Source organism: Sphaerodactylus townsendi, linkage group LG03 (assembly GCF_021028975.2).
Source record: "Sphaerodactylus townsendi isolate TG3544 linkage group LG03, MPM_Stown_v2.3, whole genome shotgun sequence".
Lineage (NCBI taxonomy): Eukaryota > Metazoa > Chordata > Lepidosauria > Squamata > Sphaerodactylidae > Sphaerodactylus > Sphaerodactylus townsendi.
The window spans coordinates 73,200,438-73,223,984 of record NC_059427.1 but is presented as its reverse complement, the minus strand read 5'-3'; the positions used below and the strand labels follow the sequence as shown (position 1 = coordinate 73,223,984).

The window sequence follows — 23,547 nt, the reverse complement described above, 5'->3', positions numbered from 1 at the left end:
TACCCATCAAGTTCAGTACACTGAAACTAATCCTGACTTAAACAGACTTAGCCAGCCCTGTTGCTTGTCCCTAGCAGCTGGTAGTCTAGATTTGCTCTGTCCTGCTTTGAATTCAGAGGTTACTTTTTAGCCATCAATAGACATATTCACCACAGATGCACCTAAACACAAGTGAAAATTACCCTCTGATAAGTGAGAAAGAGGAATAGGGGTTTCATGTCAACTCCAGGTAACCCTGGTTTTGTTAGTCAGATACATCTATCTGGCTGTCATACTTGTATGCCACTCACTCTTCCAAAGGAAGATGCACAGGTTAGGGTATATGAGCTCTCTTATTTTATCTTCACAAAGAAGAAGAAGAGTTGGACTTATATCCCCCCTTTCTCTCCTGTAAGGAGACTCAAAGGGGCTGACAATCTCCTTTCCCTCTCCCTCTCACAACAAATACCCTGTGAGGGAGGTGGGGTGAGAGAGCTCAGAAGAACTGTGACTTGCCCACGGTTACCCAGCTGGTGTGTGCTGGATTGCACAAGCTAATCTGAATTTCCCAGATAAGCCTTCACAGCTCAAGCAGCAGAGCAGGAAATAAAACCCGGTTCCTCCAGATTAGGGTACACCTGCTCTTAACCACTACACCACTGCTGTCCTGTGGAGGAATTAGGCAAAGAGCAGCAAGAGTCCAAGGTAAGTTTCATGCTAGACAAGACTGAGACCCAAACTCCATAATCTAAGCACAAAACACTTAGCATACCTCAGTGGCTTTCCAGTGACAAAATATGCAGTGTAGTTAAAGCAACTGCATTGGGTACAACCCCCCTCTCAAATAGGAATCCTAGTTAGGTTATTTTTCTCCTTCAGTGTTAAATGTCACCTCATGGCTTGGTTAGGAGAAGAATGTTGGTTCAACTAGATCAGCCCCAGTAGCAGGAATAGAAGATGAAAGAAAACACATCTGAGCTCTTTCTTGGCTTTTTTGTGGGATAAAGAGTTAAGCACTGCAACCTGCATGTCATTAAGCTCACCCAATTTTTTATCTCCAACAGAGCTTCATCGACACAGTGTGTTTCTCCCTCTGAAATAAAGAGCTTCTGCCTTAAACTATTCATGTTTGTAAGAGGCATAAGGCCAGCTATTGCTGCCTCATTCTTAATACTAGAAGCCTTCTACATGTCAGTCTACAAAAAAAAATAAGGTTCCTAAACCTTTAAAGCAAAGAAGGTTTTCCAGAACCATTAAAATGTCTGTTTAAATACCAAACTAGCTAGATGGAACCTGTGGGAAATAATTCAGGATAGGTAGTTTTTATTGGGGTGAGCCATGCAGGTTCCCTCTCTCAGCACACACACAACACAAATAGAAGTAAATTGTAATCTCTGTCCTTATAACTGCGCAGTTCCAAGGAAACCAGAGAGAGCCGAATGCTCAGGCGTGCTTGATTTTTTGTTTTATGAGTGGTCTCCATTATATAGGCCTGTTGCTTAGCAGCTTCATTACAGAATCTACATTGTCAAGCAAAAGCCCAATTCTATGTAAAGAATTTCATTGACTGGTTGAGGATTGCTTGTATGTGTGGGGGTGTGTTGGATTGGTCCTTTACAAAAATCACTCAAATGTGCCAAACACCTGCTGCTGACAGGTGATCAGAACTGAGCTGCAGGAACCGTCAACAATTCTGCAGTCAAATCCTACTCAAAAATCCTTTTCTAAAAGAGCAGACTCCAAAGCGCAAGACTTGGACAGAGAGTTCCACAGTCGTTCATCTACGCTGCAGCTACTACAACAACACCACATCTTCCTGGGCGTTTCACATCTTGGCATTGCTACATCTCGTTAAGTGCCATTATGCGGTGGTGTGTCATGAAGATGTGCCAAGTACGGAACGAAATGTGCCAAAGACGAAGAGTCTTGATCAAATCGGTGTTATCCTAATAAGATGACACGTACACAGATGCGAAGGGCTCTCGGGTCCTCCCCCTTTCCACTTTGCGCAGCCGCACAAACCGCATCTTTTGCAAATACCAGGTGTCCAAATAAACTGCTCGCACTCCCACAGTAAATAACTCGTTGTAAATGTAAATGCAGCACTGTGTAGCAACACTTGTCACCTCCCTCCTCCCCGAATGACTTCTGACAAGCCCTGGGAGAACGGCTGGGAGAAGCCTTCCCCGCATGACTGACTGCCCGCCCAGCAAAGGGAGAAGCGGCACCAGCCTACGCCGCTTGCAAGAAGAGATGCCCTGAGCGGCTGGAGGCCTCCTTTCCTCAGAGTTCATGCCTGTGGGTCGGCAGAGGCGGTATTTGCGTGGACAGTGTTCACTGTAGAGGAAATCAGGCTGGCTGCTGCATGGCTCAATTCCCATTAACTACTCAGCCACATGGCACAAGGTGCTTTTGATCTTTGTCTGGAGGGCTGAGATTCAAATCCAGCCACATCATCAGAGCCTTGCAGTTCTACCAGGTGACCACTAGAAAGCCACAGGGCCCCTGCCCTCCTCAGAGCTCAATCATTCTTACCACCTGCTGCCTGCCTGCCTGGGATGTGGCTTGAAGAAAAATCCCCTGCTTGGGAACTGTTCTCAACTGCAAGAGCAAACTGCCTAACTCTGACCACCTGAGAGGTCCCTTGGGTTTCTATAAGCCCTATAGGGAGCCAGTGGACTTAAGTGGTTAAGAGAGGTGGACTCTAATCTGGAAAACCAGGTTTGATTCCCCACTTGTCCACATCAGCAGCGGACTCTAATCTGGTGAACCAGATCATTCTTCCACATGCAGCCTGTTGGGTGACCTTGGGGCAGTCACAGTTCTCTCAGAACTCTCTCGGCCCCACCTACCTCACAAGGTGGCTGCTGTGGGGAGAGGAAAGGAAGGAGTCTGTAAGCCGCTTTGAGACTCATTATGGTTTAGAAAAGTTGGGTATGAGTTCAAACTCTTCCTCTTCTTCTCATCTAAGCAAACATAGCACAGCAGCTCTGCGAGTGCAATGCCCTACTCAGCCATAATGCCTAGCAAACTGACGGCACATTATGAAAAGTGCCAGAGAGGGACTGGGGCATTGTTAAGACGCCAGTGATTGTGAGGCCCCTCTTACTTGCAACAGCTATCCAGCAGGGGCTGAAGACTCCAAGAATTAGCCTTTACAAATGAATCCTCTTGTTAAGAGCTCTCCACTTCTCCTGTATTCATGTACCCTGCCAGAACAGCTCGTGGAAATCCCTTTGATATTTCCCCTCTTAAAAATGCAACCTAAATAGATCTCCCTCCCCCCCTCCCCAGAAGCACCAAGTGAAGTCAGATACCATTACTGTGACAGTTGCACGGCAACGGCCACACAGGTGTGGTAAGATAGGAACGACAATTACACTGGCTTAGTGAGGAGGCAAGCAAAAGAGGCTTCTCTTGGGATTACTCTATCAGACACCCAAAGCTGACCAGCTCTCTGGTAAAGCAAGATGCAAACACTGGGACAATTTAATAGCCAGGGGGTCCACATAAGCACAGCATTTGTCCCAGAAAGAAGCAACCTCCAGGCCACAGCCCAGACTCTTGTTGCAGAATGACTCAACACTCTCAGCACCCCCAGAGAGTAGTGAACAGCCAACAGCAAAAGTCTAGTCACATGCCAAGCCAGTCTTTCCAGCATGCCAGTAAGCCCTTTGTTCCTTCTGACATTTGTGTCTTGGGGGAGAGGAGGGGGGAACGGAGTGACTGACACCTTTCCTTAGCAGGCCCCAAAAGCATATCATGCAACACAAGTCACAGGTGTGGCATGAAAGATGGCCAAACATGAGAAAGTTGATACCACTCCCCTTCAGCTAATGGAAGTGCCAGGTTTGCAGTCCCTGGCCACAGAAACTCCTGGGAGGGGCTGTGTACAACGGTGGGAGAGTGACAGGAGACCCAATGCCACAGACTCTCTCACTAACATTTCCTAGCAGGCTGCACAGTAGCTCATTTTGGAAGACAGGCAGGAAACAAGACTCTGCATTCCAGACGCTTCACTGGCTGTTATCCCTTAGGGATTGGCTTACCTGCAGAGAGACATCTTTGCTGGATGAATGGATTTCTCTGCTCTCAGGCTCAATAGCTTGCGATGGACTCGGCTGGGTCTCTGCAACAGAAGCTTCCCCTGTTAGCAATAGCTTGGCCCCCTCCCCCTTCTCCACAAGCCCTCCCCGCACCGCCCCACAGCACATTCCACACTAGCTGATAAAACTTATCCCATTTGCTTTACAGTCTCTTCACAGTTTCTAAACATTTTTTAGACTTGTCACAAATGTTAGCAGACAATGTGCAACAACATAGCGAGAGTGGAAGATTAAAGCTACAGTGGATCGGCGGGTGGATAAAACCACTGCCACTGTGTAGCTCAATGGGGAGCAAGAGTCAATAGGGTGCGCAGACGGTACGCTGGGTGAGAGGTGTTTGCTCGTGAGGGGCACAAGAGGCAACAGCAAATCTTTCCAACTTCAAAGAAAGACAACAAATTCCTTTTTTAAAAAAAACAGAGCTTCCTTACTCCTTGTATTTAAAGTGAATACCCCTCACCCCACAGTTATTGCCCACAACGAAAGTCTCATCCAATCTCCTGCAGGGAACCTCTCAATTAAACCTATTCCCGCACCAGATGTGACACTGAAAAAAAGCTCGCTTCAGAAAAAAAAATCATTTCAAAACCAGATTGGGTCTCAGAGAACAATTTAACCTTGAACAATTTTCTTGCTTACTGAATATAAGAAAATTCCTTTCCCCTCGCAGAGTTGTGAAAATGTCTGCTGAAGGCAGAGAGGTTTGCAAGCACTGCTGTACGACTGATTTGCTTTGAACTGAGGAAAAGAGAGACGTAATTCAAGATATCCTCAAAACGACTAGTGCACGAGGGCCATGGGTTTCTCACTAAGCCATGCTTAGCTGTGGCTGAGGGTGTCCCTGGAATTCGATGCTTCCACAAACATATCGCTATAGGGGGGCAGAAGAAGATGACAAGAGGACAGGAAGGATGAAACAGCCCGTTCCATTTCTGAAAGGCAAGAACCAAGCATTCTTGTCCCAGTGTGCTACCCTAAGAAACAGGAACTGTCATAAAACACAGAAGTGTTAGCGGGGCAAAACAAAGCAGCTCAGCTGGTAGAGTTCATTCTCACCCTGCATCAGGGTTTTTTTGCTTTTTTAAAGGAGGGAAAGGAAGGCAACAGCACTGGTGTAAAGCCAGGATTTTCTTTTAAGTCCCTCAGGGAGGCAATTCCAGGGAATCCAAAAGGCAACAGCATGAACACTTACTGGTTCACTTGATGCTGTTGCCTAAAAGCTGGGACAGAGAGTCTAGTTGGCTGTCTCCTAATCGAGTCAAGATCTGGTCTTGACCCCTCCCTGCATTTTTACAGCTATTTGAGGGTCAGAGGCAGGTAGCTACGACGATTGGTTACATCTGCAACTCATTAGTGAGAGTACTGAGTTGCTATATCAGTGCTTTGGTGCAGACTTCGTTCCTCTATTCTACTCCTGTCTGTTAATTTAGTTAGGAATGTATTGTAGAGTAGTTGTTTAGTATATTGTAGGATTAATGGGTAGTCAGTAGCTGGTTTGTCCAGGTGGAGTGTCTAGTCTATTTATTATAGCTAGTTGATTGATGTTAGTTAGTAGTAAGTTTAGTCCCACCTGTAAGGGTTAAATCATTTTTTAGTAGGCTATTAGATAAACAGGGAGTGGTGGGGATATGGGGGCGCCATTGGGGCTAGGGATCCCAGTTTTAATGGGACGAGGTAAGTACGGTAGGCAGTGGGCCTATGAGAGAAGACGATCGAGATATGGGTATGCTCGTTCACCTTCTGCCCTCCGACCTATCCCAAGAAACGAAGGTGGTTGGGTTCAGGAACACCCTGCTTCGTCCCTGGTGTTGATCAATGCCAGGTCCATCAATAATAAAACAGCAGTGCTTTGGGATTTCTTAGGAAATCAGCAGATGGACCTGGCTTGTATCACCGTAAGAACCTGCGAGTGCGTGAAGGGGAGACGGTCGCTCTATGCTTGAGATTTCCCCACCAGGGTTTCGCGTGCTAAAAAAATCCACCAGATCCACGCAACACGGGGCCGGGGCGAGCGGTGTGGCAATGTTGTTCATCCGGAGATTCCACCCCTTCAGGGCTATCCCGGGTCCCCGAGATCACCCGGCATGGAGTGTGTCGGCCTAGAGTGGTTGGCAACGGAGAGGTTGGCCGTCCCTTCCTGGTGTACCGGGTGCGCCCTAAGCGCGGACCGGGGGACAGTCTGCTGCGGCTGCTGGAGGTGGTGTTTGACTGGGCATTGAGGGTTCCCCAGACTCATTGTCTTGGGGATTTCAATGTCCATGTCGATGACTCACCGCCTCATGTGCAGTAGCCACCGGACCTGGCGGCAGCTGGGCCTCTCCTTAGTAAGTTCTGGCCCCACTCATGAGGCTGGTCACCATCGTTGGATTTGGTCTTCGGGATTGGGGAATTAATATGGTCGTGATTCTCTATTGATAGAGAGTGCCTATGGTCCGAATTCATTATGCCCTGAAGGTTTGGATGGACCTGCCATGCCTCCCCCGTCTAGACGCCAGCCTGATTTATGTCCGCCCGCTGGAGACTCTATGGATCCACCTTTGGTTTCCCTGGCAGATGCTCTTGGCGGGATCCTGAACCTGCCGGCACACTTTCGATGAGCAGGTGGAAGATTGGAATACCCGACTTTCCTGGATGCCATTGAGGCTGTTGCCCCGAATGTACTTCTGGAGTCCCTCGTTCACGGCTGGCTCCGTAGGTATACCCGAGGGAGCTACGCCATATGAAAGCGGGAACTCAGACGACTAGATGGCGAGTGTGGAGGAAGTTTAGGTATTGAAGCTACACAAACATCCTATAGGACGTTTATGAAGGCCTATGAGATGGCAACGAAAGAGGCGAAGAGAGCTTTCCTCTCCTCTTCTCTCGCATCTGCTAGCTCCCGCCCAGCGCAACTGTTCCGCTTTAATTAGGACTCCTTGACCTCACTACCTGTAGCAGTTCTACAAATTCTCAATTGGCTGGTAAGCTGTGAGGCATTCATGAGCTTTTGCAGATAAAGGTGGCACACTCGCTCCGCTAGGACCCTTCCTGCCAAGTGCATTGGATGGCCACCATTAGCGAACTAGAGGCTCCGCTTGCCGTCTTCTGGCCCTTATTTGGCCCAGTTTTCCCAAGGTTGCTCTCTGAAGCCAGTGTCCGACAGAGGGTTCTGAGTTGCTGTTAAGACCTACTACTGTCCTTCTGGATCCGTGCCCCTCCTGGCTTATTAAAGCTTGCCAGGGGGAGCTACGACCCCACCTGTTGAAGATCATCAATGGCTCCCTTGAGCAAGGAGTCTTTCCGGGTGGGTTGAAGGAGGCAGTGGTCTGCCCACTCTTAAAAAGACCATCGTTAGATCCAGGAGATCTGGCCAATTACCACCCCGTCTTGAATCTTTCGTTTCTGGGGAAGGTAATTGAGAGAGTGGTGTTGGAGCAGCTACAGGGCTTCCTGGAGGGGCCTTTGGCTTTTGATCCCTTCCAGTCCGACACCTGCTTTCTGGGCATGGAGACGGAGACTGTCCTCGTCACCATCGCGGATCATCGCTCCGCCTACAACTTGACCAAGGTGATTGGCGCTGCTGGTATTGGTAGACCTTACTGCAGCGTTTGATGATATGAGTGGAAACCCGCGACCTTTTGGCCCATACAGGCCGCTTCCAGAGTGCGGGGCACTGTCCTTCAGTGGATTGTATGGAACATCCAGGACCGGAGCGCTTAAAGTGTGGTGTAGGGGACCAAACTCCCAGAACAGCCCGCTTCATTGCGGTGTACCTCAGGAGGCATTAACTCTCCCCGCTATTGTTTAACATCTATATGCGACCACTTGCTCGGCGGATTGAATGCGGAACTTTGGGCTGATCTGTCACCAGTATGCTGATGACGCTCAACTCGTGGTGATGGAGGGGGGGACGATGGCTGCCCCTGCAGCTCTACGCAGCATTGTTTGGAGCCGGTTGCTGGATGGATTTACAACAGAAACAGGTTAAAACTGAATCCACGCTCGAGAAACCCGAGATCCTTTGGCTGGAGCGCCCGGGGAGGTGGGGGATTTTTTCAGCCGCCCAGTGGGAGGGGGCTACATTGGCACCAGCCCCCTCCATCCGCAGTCTGGGGGTCCACCTGGATTCGTCTCTTTCAATGGAGACCCAGGTGGCCCATATAGCAGGTTGCATTTTTTCATCTTACGACAGGGCCGGCGGTTGGCCCCCTTCCTCTCCCAGAAGCGGGTTCGCCACTGTGATCCATGCAACGGTCACCTCTAGGTTAGACTATTGTAATTCGCTCTACGCGGGCCTTCCCTTACGTCTGATCCGGAAGTTGAAACTGGTACAACATGCAGCGGCGCGTGTGCTCACAGGTGGTGCCTTTAAAGAACACATTCAACCTGTGTTACGTCGCTTGCATTGGCTCCCAGTTGAGTTCCGAATCATTCATAAGGATTATTAGTACTTACGCTTTAAAGGCCTTACGGCGGTCTGGGACGCCGTACGCCGGGGACCCGTCTCACCCCATATGTCCCTTCAAACTCTGCGTTAAGCCAGAGAGCCAACTTTCTATTTGTCCCTAGCCCCTCGATGATGCGGTTGGCCTCTACCCGGGCCAGGGCGCTGCAGCCCTGGCCCCTGCCTGGGTGGAACACTCTACCACCAGCTATTCGAGACCTCGCGAGGACCTTGGAGGATTCCGCCAGGGCGCAGGGACGGAATTGTTCCGCCGGGCGTTTGGGGGGGCCGACTGCTGATGTGCGCCCTCCCCCTCCTCCTCCTCCCCTCCTTCTTACGCTCTGGGCCTTTAATTCTTACGGGGCCCTCAGCCTTTTGGGTTTGCTTTCCAGGGTGGGTGAAGTTTTATGAAGTTGTCGGATGCCGCTGTAATTTTATTTAATCTGCTGTTTTAATCGGGGTTTTAATATTATTGCTGTTATTACTCTGTTGTTCACCGCCCAGAGCCCTTCGGGGGAGGGGCGGTATAAAAAAAAAGAAAAGAAAGAAAGAAGAAGAAGAAGATGTACAAATGTTTGAATGGGAGGAACCAGGTAGGTCTTTGTGTTTTCCCAAGCAACTGTCCTTGCTTCCTTAAAGAAACTCCGTCCCACTCTAAGAAAAGTGGGATCTCGCCATTTTAAAATCCATCGTACACGACAGAGGTTTGTCTGCCTGAGCAGGCTGTTGCCCTCCTGCCTTGAAATCAAATGAATCACAACAGGGCTCGTACCAGGACAAACGGTGATTTCTTCTTCAGCACAATTCTCAGAGACAATGTCTGGGCTTCTCCTGCTATCCAGGGGTGTCAAGGCAGAAATGCTATTGAGAGATAAACAGAGAACACCAGTGTCATAACAGGGGCGGGGCATGAAAGTCAGCTGCTGTCTTGGGAGCTCTTCGTAGCCCAGAAAATCAGCAGGGCAGAATGCAGGTGGGGCACAGGCTTGAAAGAACTACCCTAAATAATGTGACTGAGGAAGAACTCTTCTTTTGCAAGACTCTCTAAAAAGAGAAGAGCGGGTCATTATGTCAGACTAGAAAAGGAATAATATCTGCACATAACTGCAAAATATTCTTTGATTCTTTCTGTTCTTGGTAACAGGAGTACTGAAGGTAACAGAGCACCCTATGTTTTAGTGAGGGGCTCTTTGGTGCAGGAATGGGTAGAACCCTGCGTGACACCAAACTCTCCTTTCTTCCATTCTTTATTGCTAATTTTATTTTAGTTTTTATCATTGCACACAGCTCTCTAAAGTGGCAGGGATCTGACACAACTCAACACTTCCCTACAGCAAAGTCCTGCCAACACAAACCGAGCATCTCTTTCATGCAGCATTTAGCTGTGCATGGCTTCCTCTCTTTTGACCTTCCAGTGTCACCATTCCCCTCCCCCACCCCCACCCCCAAAGCACAGTCTCTCCTCGTCACATGGGAAGATGCAAACTGAGCGGCTGTGACATCGGGCCTGTCATCCTCAGAGTTCTGTGTGGTTCTCTGATTGGTTTGATCAAGTATGCAAGGATTCACTTGAAAAACAAGAATCCCTATACTGACAAAAGAGCAGATTTATTAAACTAAGCCATGAGCCACTGAGAGTAGGGAACAGCCACCACAGATTTATAATAAATAACAAAATCCTGATGGGAAACCACAAGTGACTCCTCTCTCTCGCTAAATAAACCATCTCAAAGCATTTGCTATGAGCCAAAGCCGAGTACAGCTTACTCTGCGTAAACCATCAAGACTTGCTTCAAAAGGCCTCACACTAAACAATTTGCTATGACATTTATAAAATGGGCTAATCAATTTGAAGTCAAACCACATTGCTGCTACGCTGACTATCTCCCTGTGATAAAGCATATAATCATTTATTAAAATCTCAATCTAACATACTTCGCACAAGGGAGAAAGCAACAAAGCTGAGTGGTCCACAGAAAACGAGGGAGGAAGGAATCTTCGGCGAACACACCTTCCCAAACGACTTGAATGGCATAAGAACTGGATGGCATCTGAAGCCTGCTGACCAGGGTATTTGTGCTTTGCCCAGCACAGGGCTCTCCTGGCTAATAGCCAGGTGCCAGATGGCCTCACGTAATAGGCTCAAAGCTGAAAATGCTGCGGCCACCATCATCTCGATGTAGATGTGCTGTCTGATGAAATTAGACATCGCAGCACGTAACGGTCAACCCTGATCCCAGCAGCCTGAGAGGGTGTCTGCCGACTGTATCGTAAAGTTCCCAGGGCCACAGCTTGGCAAGAGCGCTGCACTTCATCAACCTTGCTTGTGGCTTGAAAAATGTACGAGACACCTAATAGAACGAGAAGACTAATCCCATTACCCACATTTTGACAGGGAAATGAAAGCAGCCTGAAGGGTAGAGGAGCGTCACACTAGTGCCATTTGTAGCTCATGTGTAGGGGGTCCCTGGATGGAGCTGCAGGGGCTTTCCTAAGTCAAGCCCTGGACTACTGGAAAAAAGGAACTTGACTGCTCCCCCCTCCTCTCCCCGCCCCCCCCATTCATTCCTAGAACCTCCTGACATCTCTGACAGCAAGAAAGGGATCCTCTACTGAAGCTCTCATCCTGAGTACCAGGGTAAAACTGACATCATTTTTATGAGGCTATGTACACACTAGTGCTCGTCCCACTGCAGGGTGAGAAGAGCTATCACATTAGCCAGTCTGCTCCCTCGCTCAGCATTCAGCCAAAACGCTGCTAGATCAATGAGAAAAGAGGATATCAGGCAGAGAAAAATCCGTGGCCCCGTGCCAATAGCATTTTAATTATAAAACCTGGGAAAACTAACCAAAGAATCAAGTAACTTCTCACAGCTGGACTTGTGGCTGAACAGCAAATACGGAAGCCTTCTTGGCAAATTACTCCATGAATCTTCCCCTATCTGCAACATCTCCTGCCGCTTCCTTCATTTCCTGAACTCTACTGCAAGCCATCCCAGCCAGCATGTTTCACTCTTGCTTTGGGAAGTTTTAAAGCAGCAGACCTCCCGGGAGGTATTCCAGAAATGGTCACCATGCTGTGCCCTGCCAAAGAAGGCAGCAGGGACCCAAATGCAAGAAGCAGGCAGCCGCAGCCCTAGCTCTTTATTTAATCATCTAAAGCAAACACGGTTTGGACCCTCCCTCGCAAGCCTCTTGCGCGTGCTAAAATTGGCTTTCCTGGAGCATTGCTTGCTGCCTCAAGGAGACAAACGCGCTGTCTACAAACATCCAACGGGTTTTCTTGGTCTGTTCTACTGTTCTCGCCTCTTCAAAGGAATACATATATGTACATTATATATAAAATGCTATCATGCTGCGTGCACACTCACTAAGATGATGAAAGACCACTGCTGCAACACACCTAGATCGACAATGCTTTCGGCCGAGGGCCACACTGTCTAATCTTTACAGAAAGGGCTACTTCTTGCCTTATGTGTATTATCGAAGGCTTCCATGGCCGGAATCAACTGGCTTTTGTGGGGGTGTGGGCCTGTGGTCCAATAGTTTTTATTCCTAAAGTTTTGCTCATATCTAAGACTGACATCTCCAGAAATCTCTGAGGATGCCAGCCATAACTGTAAGCATGCCTTTAGAAGCAAAAACTACCAAACCACAGCCACATGGCCTAACAAAACCAAAACCACCATTTTGTTTTATATGTTAAAAACACAGAAGCATTACTGATAGTCACACTCCTGTGCTGGAAAACATCCTAAAAAGTAATGCAAGAATTACAGTAAAACATGCAATATGCTCAAGAAGAAATTCCTACAAAGGGCCCCAAAAACCTACATATTTAGTCAGGAATTAATAAAAATAAGGCATATCTCACATATTGCACCAACAAAAGGTACAAAAAGAAAATGGCCATGCTGTCGCTTTCAAAGTTTCCAGTGAGTTCACAAAGATCAGATCATGGCAGCAGAGTTGTTACCTCTCAAGACCAACTACTCTGACAGATTCCTATTTACCTTTGTGTAATCTGCATGGGCTCCCCTTCTTCAAGGACATCTTCTGCAAACAGTACTTGTGAGGCCTAAGCAGAAAGAAAATAACAAAATCAAACCAGCCAGCCCTTCGTCTTTTTACTGATGGCATCTAAGTTAAGAACTTTCAACATAAGATACAAGGGCCTGAAGGTCATAGAATCATCAAGAGCATCCTACAAAATCCTAACACAGGGTGAAAACACTAACCCATATCAAGGCATAACACCCTGGCCACAATAAGTTAGAAGCAAACAAGGCATACTGTAGTGAAGAAATCAGATAGCAAAGATGAAACAGGAATGGCAAGGCTGACCCCTGAAAGCATTCAGCCTGAAGGGTTAATTCGGAAGCAGAAATCTTGTGAAAGCCAGAGCTGAGAAAGAAGCTGTCAAAAACTCAATGAGAAGCAAAGACGTTGTTAGTTGCAACATTGTCGTCCAGCTGGAACATAAACACATTCATACAAACCAATCTCCCAAGATGTTTGAAAAACTCAGGGCTTAGAACTGAATACAATAACTAAACTGGCTTGACAGCAGAATTACCCAATTGATTATAACAAGAATCGACTACCATCAGGTGTTTGGTGGAAGCCATCAAACAATAATGTGCTATCTGTGGAACTTGTGTAAGAATAAACTTTACTATAAAAGTTGCAATTGAAAAATCATTCTCTGGATTTGAAAATCTTCTCTCCCTTTCAGTGAACAGGTCCAAGTGTTCTGCCTCCTTATGTAAATACAAGATTGACTCTCACCTGCTTGTTCTCTCGCAACATACCTGGTTTTTAATGTTAAAAAAGAGGAGAAAGAATCTAGAGGTGGAAAGTAAAGTCCTCTATCTCGATACTCTTAAATCGTGGGATCTTTGACAAACTTTTAATTATAACTGTCCTTGTTTTTCTCCTTCCATTTTTCTATTTCCCTCCTCTCCCTGCCCTATACCAAGCATCTCATCTTTTCCCTTCTGTCTCCCTCCTTCACTACAACTGCTAATGGTCTCACTTGTCTGATCCATGTTGGGTCAGTGAAAGAACACATCCCACAATTAGGAGCAATGCTTTAGAATCCTACTAATCCCCTTTCCCTACATGTACCAAAGTTCTTTCAATACCAACAGCATTTTATGACTTAAGTAAGCTGCTACAGAGGGAAAGCATAAAGCTCTTGGTCTGGTCACCATCTAGTCCAACACCTGTACTATTGAAAAATCCTCCATTCCTACCAATCTAAAAGGTTTAAAAGGAAACACAGTTTATAAGCACCACAATATACTGCTGAAAAAACCTAAATAGGGAAATAAGTAGATACCTCATTACAACCTACAATGTAACACCCCCCTTAAAACTAGCCAGCTAATTAGGCTGTTTATTCAAATCTGTCCATAAAGTGGTTGTGGTAGGTTTTCCGGGCTGTATGGCCATGGTCTGGTAGATCTTGTTCCTAACATTTCACCTCCATCTGTGGCTGGCACCTTCAGAGGTGTATCACAGAGAGAAGTCCTTATTACACTGTGTCTGGTAAAGTGAGGAAGGGAGTATGTTTAGTGGGATATATATTGTCCATGTCCCAGGGTGGGGAACCAATCAGTAAGTGTTTGGGTAGAACATCCTGAAAAATCTGCAGTAGCAGAACATGTTCTAAACAAAACTGGACATAACATTTTATTTGAAAACACTGAAATTCTGAACAATTCAGAAGATTACTATGTCAGACTGCACAGGGAGGCCATTGAAATTCACAGACACCAAGACAACTTCAACAAGAAAGAAGAGACTCTGAGAATGAACAAAGCTTGGCTACCAGTACTTAAAAACACCAGAATCAAAGGCCAAGGGCATGCTAGGTTCATGGACAATGGACTCCACCCAGACACAGGATTTACATTCACTGCTGCTGCTGCAGGGAATGCAAATGCAACTACAAATGTAAATGGACTGATAACCCCACCCGCAATACAATGCACTCAAACACATCTTTGCATAGCAAGTTCCACCCAAACACTTACTGAATGGTTCCCCACCCTGGGACATGGACAATATATACCCCACTAAACATTCCCTTCTCACTAGACACAGTGTGTAACAGACTTCTCTCTGTGATACACCTCTGAAGATGCCAGCCTCAGATGCAGGCGAAACGTTAGGAACAAGATCTACCAGACCACAGCCACACAGCCTGGAAAATCCACCACAACCAGTTGAATCCAGCCGTTAAAGCCTTTAACTGTCCATAAAGGTTTGGAAAAGGATGCTGATTTTTTGCTGTTCAGAATACTGTTATTCATTTTTGAGAGAATTCAGCACAAAGCAAAGGCCACACTTCGCCATTATGATAAGATGTCATATTGCTATATCTTGTTCTTTCTGAAACATCTAGAGTTATTCAACAATATACAATATACAATATAATGTTATGTTATTGTCCTGTCCTTAACAAGTATCAGCCAAGAGAGTGGAGAAAGAAGAAACTTGGGGTGTTCCGGTTCTACATCATGCACGGAGTATCATTAGATGCTATGGTTATGAATGTTGTCTCTAGTTTAATCCCAGTTCGAGACAACAACAAGAGTTTTAAAAAATAAAAATGTTCGTATAAACAAATAAAGGTGCATCCACCATCCCAGAGCACAGCAGGAAGTGCAGTTGAAGGGACAGCTCAAGCATCTTCTCTGCTGCTGCAGCATTTCAGGGTAAGCAGACTGAGCCACCAGAGGAAACCTGGAGGAAACTGTACTTACTATCTTGATTAACAACTCTGTAATTCAGCAGATGTAGGCATAGTCAACGAGATTTGCTAGCCGAGAAAAGCATGATGTAGATTTTAATATCCCAGGAAAGAAATGGTCCAAAGGGCAACCAAGATGGCCTGTAGTAGAACAGGTAGCTTTTGAGTCCAGGAGCACCTCAGAGGCCAACAAGAGTTTCAGAATATAAGCTTTTAAGAGTCAAAACTCACTCTGTCAGGCTAGGAATGGATCAGTCATAATACAGGAGCAACAGGAGATAGATTGACACCTTAAATTAAACAGGACTTCTGCTACTGTCAACACAAAAGGTGCTGAAACAGGGACTAGGAAAGCTGGTGGGTAATTATGTCCGAGAAAAATGTAGTGCTCAAATGAGGCTTAAAACTTGGGGAAGTGGCCTTTGAATTACTTGCCATCAGCTCCGTGTTCTGTTATGCAGTGAGGGGGTTCTACCCCTCAGAATGATTTTGTACATATCTGAAAGTTGGGTTACTTGAGCTTTCACATTTTAATTGTGTTTTCAGGTTGTCCCAACAACCCCATTTGTTTCTCACGGCCCAAGAGCCATTTTAAATGTCAAGTCTATTACTCCCTATTTTTGCTGGAAGGCTGCTTAAAAGGAACATGCTGAAAGCCAGCTTGCATTCCTTGAGGAACCAGCAGAAGGAGTGTGGAGTTTCCGATGTCCCTTCTTCCAGGAATTCATTAGGCATTCCGTATTAAATAGGTGTTAGAGTAGCTGTCAGTTCTGCCCAACCCTTTTGGGTCTCCCAACATTTTCATCAACATTTCGCTTCCCATAACCTTCCAGGTTAAAAGCTTGAATTTCTAACAGAGGCCAGCAGATACAAACAGTTCTGACACAAAATCACTCCAGCCATCGTCATCTATCATAAAGAACCAAAACGAGGGCACAAGTCCAACCATTTCTCCTTTGCAGGTCACCTTTAAGGTGTGTTTAAATATAGCCCTGCTGGATCCAAGATTGTGAGACCTGACGGCACAAGCTGAACTGCACTTCTGCTTCTAAAAGAAAATGCAGACATGACAGTTTTTCCCTCAGAGTGTTCAATATTACAAGACAGAATATAAATATCACAAAACAAGTTAAGTATCTTTCCATCTCAAGAGTAAACAATCAAATTCACTTGAAAATAGTAACAACAAGGTTGAGCTTCAGTCAGAGAGAAGATAAAGTTATACAATGATCTAGCAGCGAAGTCATTATGAAAAATGAGGGTTGGAAAAGGCTGACACAAACCTAAAATACAGCAGCAATAAATACTTCATCTGACTAGCAATCTGTTTAAACAGCAGCAATGACCAAAAGTTCATGAAATGAAACAAACAGTGACACCTAGTGGCTGTCAGGCAGGTGATAAAACAGCACATTAAAAAACGTTTACGGCAACTAAGAAATGTGGAAGGAAAAGATTATTCTTGACCCAGCTTTATATGCCAACTAGGAAAATTATCAAGTTCTTCTTGTCTCATATCACTCTCTGTCCAACAGTATGAAAACTGCTCTTGCTTTATCTGTACCACATGAGAAATCGGGACCTCTGGCCTCTCTCCTAATCCGTCCTGTGTAACAACCACATTTGTTCCAGTCTCTTTGAAAGGGACTCACACATGAGTGAATTGCAACAGGATTTACAGCAGATCCCTTTTGCTCGGCTATAATTCACCCTCTTTCCCCACCCTGTTTGTAACTTTGGTTATAAATATCTCTGCAAAATGATTACACACTCCATGCTTCTCATGAAGTGAGATCTAACTCATGAAAGCTTTCAGTGAAATAATAGTTTACTAGTCTTTTAACCTGCCACAAGACTCCTGTCTATGCTTTGCTGAACAGAGGTAATACTGGGATAAGAACCACTGACAATACCAAGACAGTTTGTATGGTTTTAGAGATGTTACACCAAGAGAGAGAAAACAGCAAGTTAATTAAAAAAATAAAATAACACAGAGCAGCCAAAGTTTTCAGCCACAAATATTATTTAAAAATAGAATGCACGGCACTCTGCCATCTATGCTATCACACAGATCTCACAACACTTGTAACATAGAGAATGTGAACAGCAAGACAAATTAGTTGTTATATTAGCAAAACTAATATCAGCAGGAAGAAAACAGCTTTCACCACCAAAACACTCTGTTGATGTTCCATGATTTGCAGTCATTTTCCTACAGTAGCTAATGAAATGGTTAGCTATCAACAGATAGTCACTTCATGTTCATTTGCATTTCTGTGGACTTTTTAAGAATGGCTCAATATATCACTAGGTATTTTCCAAGATGGTTATAGTTTAGCAATGGACACAGCAATACCAGCTTGCTGCTTCCCCACCACCTGTTGTTTATTGACAGAAGAGGGCCAAAATAGACCACTGCCTACTAGATGCTAACTTAGGGTCACCATACAACTCTTAGGTGAAGACTCTGAACAAAATGCCTGGTAGGCCACAGTACCTCCCCTAAATATTGAAATCAATAAAAGCAGCGATCTTCCTTGTGGCGGAGGATGCTGAATAGGCCAAGTTCATAACATAAAGCAAGATGACCATTCAATCAGAATTCACCAGACAGACAAAGCTAGTAGAACAATGTCTACCTGACAGGAGCTGCTAGTTGGTTCATCTCCATGCTCACAGTTTTCTCCCCTGGCCACTTTCTGCTGTGGATTGTTGTCCAGCTTTCTGTTTGTTGGAGAAAGAAGCCAAGCTACACCCTCAGGTTCCTTTTTATCACCCATATCTTTTCTTTCCTGTTCATCCAGACCTCCAATCCCCTTAACAGTCTCCTTCTTCTCCTCCTTCTCCTCCTCCTCCTCTTCTGTACCACGTTCATTTTGGTTCAAAGAACATGAATTAGGAACGACTGGCTCCCCAAACTTCTTCTTCTGCAATAGCTGCCTCTGAGCTTGTTTCAGGCTTTTCTGATAAACTTCAAGCTGGCACAAGATGACTTGGGTGTATTCATTGGGATTGACTCCTTTAGGGCAAAATGGGATGCCCCAGTAATAGTGTACTGAGTCTTGGTCCTCTTCTTGGTTGCCCTCCTCATCTAGCATTTGAACTGTGTCAAGCGGTGGGGCATTTTCTGCCATTTCAGCCTTTTTCAGAAACTCATTAAAAAGACCTGCCTTCTCCTTCCGCTGGATCTGCTGTTCAGGCTCAGAACCTGGACAACCGCGTTGATCCAGGGGGCTATGCTTCTGAGCCATGTTTACTAGGGCTTCTGAGCACCCAGCAATAGGGTCCCTCTCTGAACAATTTTGGGAATGCTTTTCTATTTCCTGGTCTGCAGGCCTTGAAGGGCTGCACCCCCCTGCAAAGAGATGCCGAGGCACTAGCGGCCAAACGCCCAGAGGTCTTCGGGGAAAGGTGGGACTTAAGGCAAACTGGTCTTGTAGATTGGGTGGTGTGTCACTGGAAGTACTCCCTGCTGGTGAGGAAGACCCTTCATTTGATCTTGCAAAAGGCGGGCTCTTCCCTGGAGATACAATTATGCTAGAGACCAACGAGCTTTCAACTATCTCCTGGCTCAACCTCTCCAGGACTACAAGGGGCCTCTTGGCGACATCTGTGCCATCCCATTCTCATCGTAAACACAAACACAGGGTGAGGAAGGGAGCTACCCTCCAGCAAGGAGATTCAGAGCGAGGCGGCAGAGCTGTGAGGAGCTCAGAAGTCCCTGGTCCAGCTGGGTGACTTGGCACTGGAGATTCAGGTGCCTGGGCAAGAGGAGGCAGAGCAGCTGCAGCAGAAGGATCACGGGGCTGGCAGCTCTAGAAGGGAGAACCAAAACAAACAAACAAAAAAGACAAGCCATTTGCCTTTTTAAAATGTACATTCCTATTTATTAAACCAAGCCGACTGTTATTCTACAGAGCAAAAGACATTTCCACAACAATTTACAAAAGAAAGATAGCTAAAGGTGAAATTCACCATTAGCCATCAATAATGGCTCAATAAAAACCTATAAAATGTGCTTGGAGCTCACCTCATCAGACACATTTGTGCCTTGTGGAAAGCTGGCTAAAACTCCAGCTGGAGACCTGCCCTGGAAGCACTCCTTTAACATAACTGACTGGCCCGGGGGGGGGGGGGGGCCCACCATTTCTAGGCAACCCAAATATCTTTGCCCTACTTACACTGAGGCTCTCAGCAATAGCCTTTCTCAGGAGCTCTTCCTCTTCCTCTTCCTGTGAGTTCAGCTGCCTGGCTTCTTGCTCACTCATTTTCAGAGCCAGAGCAAATTGTTCATCTTCTGTCATCTCTGGAGAGGGGGGGGGGGGGGGGAGAGCGCAAAATAAATAAATAAATACATATGCTACAGGCTCCCAGTTCTCACACTCTCAAGGAGGCACAAAGGGACTTTAACCTTCACAGGAAAAAAACTAAATTGAATCAAAGCTGTTACATCTCAGCTTATCTTACTGCGCACCTTCAAAACTGGAACAAGCAGGGCTAAATGCAGAGTAATGCATTTTGTGCACTATCAAATCACTGAACCAAAGACGGGGCATTTAGTTAACGGTAGCCATCATAATCTCAACTCTGACTCCTGAGGTGACTTCATCACAATGAAATGTTCTATCACATGATCACCCAGTAGCAGCCCCAATTTTGTACTTCCGCACGTTACCTGTGCAGTTCAAGAGCATAAAGAGTAAAAATATGTAGACTGACAACTGAACTGTGTGTAAACAGTCTTTTGAGAAGGCATGACCTTACTGGCAGAGCAGATTGAAGTTCTTTTCCACACAATATTGCTGTTAACTAAAATAAAGTCACAGTGCTCTGTGATGTACACTGTTGAAGAAAAGGTTTCCGAAATTAAACCCTGCAAAGAAGATTAGGAGAACAGCCTAGGGACTGCAAAGAATGATCTTCAGGTAAAAAAGACCAGCACAACCAGACACCCCTTTCACGGGCTCAGTTAGCTGACTGCTCTTTGGGACAGTCTTAACCTATCTAGACACAGTGCTCACCTCAAGGAATTCCCAGGACATGGTGGATATTGCAGATGCTGGTTTAAAAACGAAGCCGTTTTGGAAAATAACTGTTCACTATGATTTCTGCGTCACTGTTTTTGCTCTGTTAAAAACAGCCAACTGGAAAAACAGAATTCAAAGGCAACTCCCCAGCTTCCTGGGGATCTGAAGACTACCCTGAAATGTTCTTCAGTCAAACTCTTCCAGGTTGGTTCTGAGTAGCTCTCTCTCACACACACAAACAGATCTCAAAGAAAACTTCAACCATACAAAAGCACCTGAGTCTACAATACACACTCAAGAGTTTAGAAGAGAGGAGACAAAGAGAGGTTTTTGATTACCTCCCATGAATTATGAAATAGCATTCAGAGGTGTCCAACTCTGGTGCTTCAGATGTTCATGGACTACAATTCCCATCAGCCCCTGCTGCCATTGACCATGCCAGCAGGGGGCTAATGGGAATTGTAGTCCATGAACATCTGAAGTGCCAGAGTTGGATACCCCTGCCTTAATGCATTAATAGAAAGTATTTGGGCACAAAAAAAGAAAAAGAAATACACCTGAGCATATAGTCTCAGTCTCCTTGAGAGTATCTTGAAACAGACACATTTCACATGAGAAATGCCTTCAGACCAGACCTCACATATGCAATCCAAGGCCCCTATTTCTCAGCTGAAAGAAAAAAGCTGCCACTATAGGCGGAGGGGGGAAATAGCAAAAGACAGACTTTTTGACATCCACTGGAGAGATCGCAACTATACTGAAGCAACCCCATGTGACACAATGCAATGTTTCATTTTCCTCTGCTGCCCGAACATTTTTTTCACCAGAGTTGAATTCAGCTATACTTTCTACACATAGAAGTGGACTGGGACGCGTGTTTACAGGCACTCCTCTACATGGAAGTAATCGGATTGCTTTTTCCTTCAATGCTTAATGGAAGCGAGGGCCAAGAGGGAGCAACAAGAAGGCGGGCAGCAAGATCCGCAAGAAATGGCTGCCACACTCTATGGCTTGACTGAGGGAAGGCGGAAATCTGTACCACTTGTACAGGGGCAAGGCTTGAGGATCCGGAATATGAATATGTAACGCACTTAAGTTTTATTCACTTGCGCCCTATGAAGAACCTGATACAGCACAACTATGGGCAGAATATTTGAAAACCACTGGAACTGGCCTAACCAAAGCATCTCAGGCAAGACTGCTCTGGCAGGTTTCAAGGGCCTTCAAGAGAAAGAGCAGCATTTGCAGCAGTTCTGTAAGGCAGGCCAGAGCTGCTATAAGCGTCTGGGAAGCGGGGTTTACCTACGACCGCGGAGTGAATTTGCAGCAGTAGTAAGATTTCAACCAATGACCTCGTGACTGTAGCTCATTGCTTCAGCACTGTTGTACAGCAATAGTGATCCTTAGACAGGATCACAGTCCTCAGCATTACCTATCATCTCTCATTTTCCGCTTTTGTTAAGAACTTGTGCTGGCACAACCAAACTATCATCTATAATAAAATGCAATGCAAATCAGACACCACTTATAAAGCAATATGATGTCTCGCTTTGCTCTCCCCACCCCTTCCCTGGCTCAGCAACATGTAACACTCCAGGCATTTCAGAGAGAAGGAGAGAGAGCACGCACAGTTTTTATTCTGTTCTCCAAATACACAGGTGCATTGAAAACAATAAATTCTTCTCCCCCCCGTTCCCGTGCTCATAAAATACACAACCTGTGTGACAGTGAAAGGAGCAAGCCACTTCCCTGAGAGAAGCAGGGCATCTGTTCTGCCGAAACCATGCTGCGTATCTCTGGCTATCATGTATTATTCTGCTTAACATCTGATCATTTCTAAACGCTGTCAGCAAACGCTCACAATTTGTGTGCACTTGATGTTGATTACATTGGTCATAATTTATGATGATTAGAAATTCTAAGTATTGTGTTAGCCTCCTACTGGTGTGGGCAAACAGACTATTTAAGAACGCAGGGACACAAAAACAGAAGCTGAGATCTGAGAAATAAGCTCAGTCTGAGTGGTTTGGCAGGTAGTCAGTGTAACCGGAGTCCAACAGCCAATTTGGGCCAAGCACTGTACAATTTGGGCACAAGCGATGTACAAGCACATATGTGTATTCAAACCCAAATAGCTCCATTATCATGCTGGAAGAGGTTTTGTTTGTTTGTTAAAGCCAGCATAGATCCACTGTTCCAAAACGAGGTTTTCTGTATGCTGTACTACTAGATCTACAGATGAGCTGTTGGAGCAGCCATTTATATGAAATGAAACATCACATGACTAACAGAACCAAACTGACTAAGAAAACGATGAGAAGGGGCTGCAAGAGTCTTTGCAAAAGATATTCTAGCCGTAAACAAATTAAACCAGTTCAGAGCCTTTTTACATGCTAACATGGCAATTTACAAAGCAATTCATATTTCAGTTTGACACTTGCAAAGTGAATTAGATGCAAAGCTCGACCAGTTCAAGTCCTAGCGCTTCCTAATAAAAGATCTTCAAAGAAAAACACAAATATTGCCCTCACAATCTGAGTGAAATTATTGTATGGTGAAAAAGGGATCCAATACGTTTTAGAAAACAGACATCAAAAAATGTTAACAGGATTTCAGTAGGTTTACATATTACATTTTACCCTGCCAAAAGACTGTCATACATTTATTTCTATTATAAACCCCCAAGTTAGAAACGAACAACATTTCAGCTTTGGGAATGGGCAGCAGATGTAGTCTCTATTTTGTCTTGAGACCCTGAACCCCCACACCCCAAATCCCACCCTCCCCAAGCAGCCTCTTCTACAAAAAGCCAGTTTGTCATAAAATCCAAACGACTCTTTCAACACAGTGATTTTTACTGTAAATAAAGGAACCTCAATTTGCCTAAAAATAAAATATTAAAAGGCTATTTATAGTTTCTAATAAATAAAAGAGCCAGCATTTAAATGGATGTCCCTAATTAATTACTGTTAATTGAACACTCTAATACAGCAGATATGAGACCTGCATCCAAAGTAGACAACTGGAGGAGATTCGCAGCCTCGGTGCAAGCCAGCACGATCAGAAACAGTCCAAGGCCCATTCTCACCTCGCATGGGGAAAATGGATCCCATGCACATAATGGGGATTCAAAGCCAGTTTCAACATTGTACACACAGGTACCAATAGAGGAGCTCATGTCTTTTTGCTCACACTTGTGGATAGGTGTAGATCCTTTGCTTGCTGGGAATACTGCAGATGCAATCTTGCGAAGCA

At 45.5% G+C, this 23,547-nt stretch overlaps 1 protein-coding gene across 1 annotated transcript in view; it reads right to left on the bottom strand.

The window, feature by feature from the left end:
- UIMC1 (ubiquitin interaction motif containing 1) overlaps positions 1 to 23,547 on the bottom strand; it is an 81,577-nt gene that overhangs the window by 26,322 nt on the left and 31,708 nt on the right. Inside the window, 5 exon segments of the mRNA XM_048489796.1 lie at positions 4,029 to 4,108; positions 9,281 to 9,369; positions 12,522 to 12,586; positions 17,905 to 19,080; positions 19,447 to 19,571. Coding sequence (XP_048345753.1) covers positions 4,029 to 4,108; positions 9,281 to 9,369; positions 12,522 to 12,586; positions 17,905 to 19,080; positions 19,447 to 19,571 — 1,535 coding nt within the window.